At 47.2% G+C, this 6,674-nt stretch overlaps 1 protein-coding gene across 3 annotated transcripts in view; it reads left to right on the forward strand.

Moving 5' to 3' along the window:
• CELSR1 (cadherin EGF LAG seven-pass G-type receptor 1) overlaps positions 1 to 6,674 on the forward strand; it is a 161,699-nt gene that overhangs the window by 152,953 nt on the left and 2,072 nt on the right. For all 3 annotated transcript variants that reach the window (XM_081023374.1, XM_081023373.1, XM_081023375.1), the window contains exons 31-34: positions 143 to 246; positions 2,316 to 2,483; positions 4,394 to 4,636; positions 5,854 to 6,118. In XM_081023374.1, the coding sequence (XP_080879500.1) occupies positions 143 to 246; positions 2,316 to 2,483; positions 4,394 to 4,636; positions 5,854 to 6,118 (780 nt within the window). The remainder of the gene's footprint in view (positions 1 to 142; positions 247 to 2,315; positions 2,484 to 4,393; positions 4,637 to 5,853; positions 6,119 to 6,674) is intronic.

The following is a 6,674-nucleotide window of genomic DNA, read 5'->3' on the forward strand; positions in this document are numbered from 1 at the left end:
AAATATAGGCTGAATGCCAATTGCAGTGGCTATACTGATGCCATACAGTCCGCCAGGCAAACATTGCATTCGAAGCAGCAAACTAGAATTTCAGATGTCCATGTGGGTTTGCTTGCTATCATCCCCCTTTTCTTCTTCTTAGAGATGAAGCCGCCCAGAAGCTTAGTGTGTCATCCAGCCAAGCAAGAGCAGGTCATACAGAAGGCGATTCCTCCATCTTCCACAAGAAGCCATCAAAATCCAACGGTAAGAGGTCTTTCTTCTCAGAACCGTATATGACAAACATCTCCTCTAGTCCCCACCAACCAGTACCATGTATTAATAAAATCAGTGCTTTTCTCAGCTTCAGTAAACTGTAGGGTGTTTGTCTCATTGTCAGGTGTCATTGATTAGGGAGGCTTAAGTAGCAGCGCTGTGGGTTAAACCACAGAGCCTAGTACTTGCTGATCAGAAGGTCGGCGGTTCGAATCCCCACGACGGGGTGAGCTCCCGTTGCTCAGTTCCTGCTCCTGCCCACCTAGCAGTTCCAAAGCACGTCATAGTGCAAGTAGATAAATAGGTACCGCTCTGGCGGGAGGATAAACGGCATTTCTGTGCGCTTCTCTGGTTCTCCAGAAGCAGCTTAGTCATGCTGGCCATATGACTCGGAAGTTGTACGCCGGCTCCCTCGGCCAGTAAAGCGAGATGAGCACCGCAACCCCAGAGTCGGCCACGACTGGACCTAATGGTCAGGGGTCTCTTTACTTTACTAAGTAACAGCAGCAACAGTAACTACCGTATTTTTCCGTGTATGACGAGCTTTTTTGACCCAAAAATGAGGTTCAAAATTTAGGCTCATCTTATACACAGGTAGCTGAGGGGGGATGCGCGAATGTTTTTTTGGCGCGAGCCCAAGCTTGTAAGTGGCGATTGGCTGCTTGATTGTTGGGAGGGGATGCCGAAAATTGCAGCACACAACCGCTCGCGTCACTTACAATTGCCGCTTACAATCTTGGGCTTGTACTTCATTCTGACGGGTGAGCGATTTTCAGCATTGGCCACTTGATTGTTGTGGCGCTGAGGCAGCCAATAGACAGGGAGCTGATAGGTGATTTCTGTGACGCAAGCGGAAACCACCTATCACTCCCCAATTCCCACCAGCGGCCGCCAATCCCGCTACCGCTTGCTGCGACAAGGGCAGCTGTCTATTGGCTGCCGCAGCGGCAAGCAGGAGGGCTAATAGCAGCAATCAGACAGCTGCAACACGAGCGGTTGCGTGCTGTGTTCCAGTGGGTGAGAAATTTTTGGCAATCCCCCCAAATAATCCTCCCCAAAAGCTCATTTCCCCTATTTTCTAAATTTTGAGGCCCCCAAAATAGGGGGTGTCTTATAGACGGAAAAATACGCTAATTTCAATATTGCATCAGGACCATATCAATATTTGTAGTAATAGGAAATGTCAGAAGCCGTAAGTGTACTACTGTGTTGAAAAGGGCAACAAGAGATCCTCCACAATGCATAATATAGCAAGATACAAAGCTGTGTTTGTACAGATACTTGGGTGTCAGGGCTGGTTCAGCTGCAGGTTAGCACGGAGACACAGAGATGAGCAATAAAATTGATTCTTTATTCAAAGAAACAGAATACAAACTGATAAACCTACAGGCAGGACTGGCCCCGGGGGTCAAGCAGTTGCCAGAACTGTGTCTCCCACTTTCCCCTAAGTCTCCTCCCCATCCAGCTGTTTTCCCAGCCATCTTAAACTCCGTCCGTTTTCTGTGCTCTTTTCTCTGCTCCATGCAAAGCTCTCTATGCCCTTGGAGACAAGGGAGGAGTGGAGCTGAATACAGTGGGACCGGCAGGCTCCTGTTGCAGCCTCAGCCCCCACCTCCCTCTCAGCTGCCTCTCCTTCCCCTCTCACTCAAGCCTGCTGCTTGTTCAGCATCCAGCCATCCTGCCCCCCGCCTCATCGTGTCCTACCACCACTCCCCTGGCTTTTATCCTTCCTCCTCTGAGGCTTCTCTAGGGCACAGAAGCCAACCAGGAAGCAGGACATGAGAGCCACAGGTCTCTTCCCACTTGGGATTCCCAACAACTTGGCATTTAGAGGCATCCAGCAGTGAAGGCAGTGCATAACTGTTGCAGCCAGTAGCCATCAAGAGCCCTATCCTCTGTGACTATGCTGCACAAAGAGGATTGATAGAGCAGACTAGACCAAACACCTGTGACTAAAGAACGCCTGAAGGATGTGATAAGTTAATGAACTTGCTGTTTCTTGCATATAGTAAACCGGATGCCTGCGTTGTTTCAACACTTTCATTCGTTTACTTCTACAGAGAACGATTCTGACTCGGACAGCGAGTTGTCCCTTGACGAACACAGCAGCTCCTATGCCTCCTCACACTCGTCAGATAGTGAGGAAGATGGGGTAGAAGCAGGGAAAAAATGGAACGCAGCCAGCTCAAAAAACAATGACCGGGGTCCACTCCACAGCACCCCCAAAGGTAAGAGAGTAACAGCTAAAAATGTGCTTCCTCCTGTGGGGGCCTTAAAGGTCACTTTGAAATGGCTGGTGTGCTTCAGAGAGTAGCAGGGTCTTGTCCTTGGAAGATGCACCCCAAATCTAGATGGGTTTGGCCTAAGACAGGGCTGGAGGACCCTTCTTGCTGACAGTGGATGGGGAAGCCAGCAGAACCGGAGCCAAAAGTACTACAGTACTTATTCCATCCTGTTTCCCATCCACCATCCCTTCTGTTCACCCGCATGAAATTAGACGGAGAATCTTAGGCCACAGGTTGCCCACCCCTGGAACAACTGACTTGTTATTTCACATTCCCCACCTGATTCATGTGCCAGTCGTAAGGATAGACAAACATCATTTTAAAAGTTAAAAGGGCAGCAGAGATGAGCCATAGTCAAAATGAGCATTTACTGCGCAAGAGGATTCTTAGTCTAGAAAGGTCTTCTGCTGTCGCAGTTCCTTAAGTGAATTGGTTGCGAAGCTGCGGCACCAGTAAATTCAGAGAAAGCCAAAAATACCCCTGGCCACACTTGGGTGTTATCCAGAACAGCGTGGAAGGCCGAGAAAGAAGAAACCTCTCAGCAGGCACAGGAATGCTGCTCCAATCAGCTGACACAATCCAGGCAACAGGTCCATGGTGAGCAAAGGGCAGGGCAGCACGTGAAGCCACCAAGAGAGAAAACAGCTCCTTGTTCTCTTCAGGAATGTGGAGTGTTTTCCCGGCCTTGTGTCTCTTGTGGCATTTCAGCAAGAGCAAGAGTGCAGTGTTTCCTAATGCAGCAGGACTGCCCTGGTTTGCAAACGATCCTCTCCATAACAGGAGAGGCAGTGACAAGCAGACTGAGCAGAGCAGATCCACCCCCCCCCCTCAACATCACCTAGTGAGGCTTAATTTCATTTATAAAAATCATTTGCAAAATGTACAAGTCACTTTATTTGGCTGAAAATGGGGGCTTAGAAAGTGGCATACAGTGACCTCAGGTTACATATGCTTCAGGTTACAGACGCTTCGGGTTACAGACTCTGCTAACCCAGAAATAGTACCTTGGGTTAAGAACTTTGCTTCAGGATGAGAACAGAAATCGGGCTCCGGTGGCGCGCCGGCAGAGGGAGACCCCATTAGCTAAAGTGGTGCTTCAGGTTAAGAACAGTTTCAGGTTAAGAACGGACCTCCGGAACGAATTAAGTACTTAACCCAAGGTACCACTGTACTTGAAACTCAAGTAATCACCAAACCCTTTATTGTAAAAGGGAATCACTCGGAATCCAGTTAAAGTACTTCTTGGTCCCTGGCTGTGATCAAGAAATCACCTATTCCCCCCAACTTAAGTTTCTTGTGCCCTAGTTTTATTTTTAAGCGAGAACATTTTCAGTGCCAATAACCCTGCTGTTTTAGAATAATGAATTTTGGATTGTGTGTGTGTATGTGGTGGTCCAATAAATGCTCAGTGGTGAGAAAAATATGCTTCCCAACCCCCGATTACATTGCTGAGCTTCCAATTCATTTGTGGAGCGAAGGTTGCCAGCAGGGTGGCTGCAAATAAGGAGAAAAGAAGCAACTATGAACCTAAACCTGAAATTATATGCAAACCAGATTTAAGGACTGCAAAGGAAGCTGCCTCATCCTGAGTCAGATCATTGGTCCATTGGGCTTGGCATTGTTGACACTGATTGGCAGCAACTCTCCAGGTTTCCAGGCAGGAGATACCACAGACTGAAACTAGTTCATTTTGGCAGCTTTGGCCAAAGGTGTGTCATTGCTAATGGGCGTATTCTGTGTTGTAATGGGCGTATTCTGTGCTTCCAAGAACAGAGGAAGCTGCTGAGAGAAGCTCTAATGTTGTGTGTCGCTTTTTGTTTTTAATTGGGGTTTTATTTTCCTGTGTCCTGCAGTGGATTCTGTTCCCAATCACGTGAAACCCTACTGGCCTTCTGAGGGTGTAACGGCAAGTGACGGCGAGGAGCCAAGTGCAAAGCAAAAGCTGAAGGTGGAAACCAAGGTGAACGTGGAACTTCACCGGGAAAACCACACCAACCACAGCAGCGAAGCGCCTCAGGATAAAGAGAACGAAGGGCAGCAGAAGGAGAACAAGCCACTTGTGCAGCAGAACCACCAGCAGCCAGAACAGAGGAAAGGTAATGGAGAAAGGTCTCCGTAAATATATCCCCAGAAATAAATGCTCAAGAGACCGTTAGCTCTTCCTGTTTGCATCATCTCAGCCTCTCCTACGTTGAGCACACCACCTTAAACATACCCACATTTCACTGGATGTCACAATTGGACATCCTCCCATCTGTTCTGAACAAAAGAGAGGTGCAGAGAGCTTTTCTTCAGACAAGCACAGTGCTTTTCCCCATCAGTGGGAAATGATGCCTGCTCCATTTTGTGGTCCTGCCTTTTCCCCTGCCCTTTCAGATGGAGTAGCTGCTTTGTTCTTTGCCATGCCACTATCTCACAATGCCAAATGTGCCCACTGGCCCAAAAAGATTGACAGCCATTGTGTTTAACAATGGGATTTGGTGCCATGAGATGTGGGTGATGACCACCACTTAGACCCCTTTAAAAAGGAATTGGAGTAACACAGAGAGGAGAAATCTCTTGGTTGCTGATAGTCATGCAGGCTGAATAAGACGTGCGGGAGCAGAGACAGCCTTAGGAAGTGGGAAAGAACAGTGGGAAAGGGCTGTGTCGTCCAGTCCTACTTGTAGGCTTCTTCTTGGCAGCTGGTTCGTCACTTTGGAAAACAGAACGCTGGACTCAATAGGCCTTTGGTCTGATCCAACAGGTCTGTTATGTATTTAATACAAAACAATGAAACACAACAGTTCTTCACCCACCTTACAGTTTTGCAGGTGTGCACCTAAGATGCTTTGGTGCAGTCCTAAAAATGTAGTTCGAAAGTGGCAGACATACCTTTTGAGGATGCATGCATCCTAAGTGACAGGGAGCCATGACTGACTGTCAAGTGTAAATTTAGTGAGATGCCTAGGCAGGAGAGTACGTAGAATCACCTGCCGGACATGGCTGTGAAATCAATCCCTACAAGCAGGGAAAACTTGCTGGGTTTTCATTTCGTGTCTCAATCTGAGCTCTCTTCTATGATGATTTGTACCAAAGGGTAGGTGAAGGGCAGGTTTGGGTACCAGATTGTTCCCGTATAAACTGTTTTTTCCAGATGGACAAAGTCTTGGTAGGCATTGGTGGTTGAGCGCAATGATAGGCCAGACTTACTTATTTCCAATCTAAGAATACATGGAACATTGAGTCTTCCTTAAATACAGGTTTTGAATTTGTCTCCATTTCATTATACTGAATTCCTCCACTCATCACTTCCCGTTTCTTTCCACGGAAGGCATACTGAAGAACAAAGTCACCTACCCACCGCCACTGGTAGACAAGAACATGAAGAACAGATTAAGGGAAAAACTGTCAGATTATAATCAAACCACTATTTCGTCAAGAATGACTTCCATTGGGACTAACAATGGCATCCGCGCCACTTCAGATTCTGGAGTAACAATAAAAACCCCCAGAAGAGATCAGCCTCCAGAACAGATAAACGGTTTGGCCATGAATGTCCATGTGGGAACCGTAACTGCAGAGACTTCTGATTCTGAGTGAGTGTGACTGTTTGTGAATTGCTTCTCTCTGTCGCGTGGTGTTGCCCCTCTTGGGTTTCTGACACCTGCTCCTCTCCATACTTTTTAACACTTCAGTGGCCCATATTGCAGACGTTTGTTCTTATAAAGCCTGGAACAAACGTCAGGACTGTTTGCTCCTCCTTTTCGCCTGCTTTCTCTTGTGCACTAATCCTGCTTTGTTGTAAACCAAAGTTCTCTGTTGCTTCTGAAACTGGGAACTCTGGTTTAATGTCAGTTGACTCATCAGGATAGTAAGCCAGAGTCATATCCTGGAACCTAATTAATCACAATATCCCCTACCACCATACCCAAGTTAACAGAATACTTGCTTTTTACCGATTACCTTGCCTGAAAACATCCTGTCATTAATTTCACCCACTTTTTAACTTTCCTACTGCGTCAAGCTGCTGACGCCTGTCTGTCTCTCTGCATGCTAACATATTAAAATGAGCTCGGTAGTTTCACTTAAAGGTTTTGTCAGCCTGCCTCTGTTTTAACCCCAAGTTGCATGATTGCTTCTCTTCATGAACAG

This window comes from Podarcis pityusensis, assembly GCF_964106645.2.
Source record: "Podarcis pityusensis genome assembly, chromosome: 10".
Taxonomy (NCBI): domain Eukaryota; kingdom Metazoa; phylum Chordata; class Lepidosauria; order Squamata; family Lacertidae; genus Podarcis; species Podarcis pityusensis.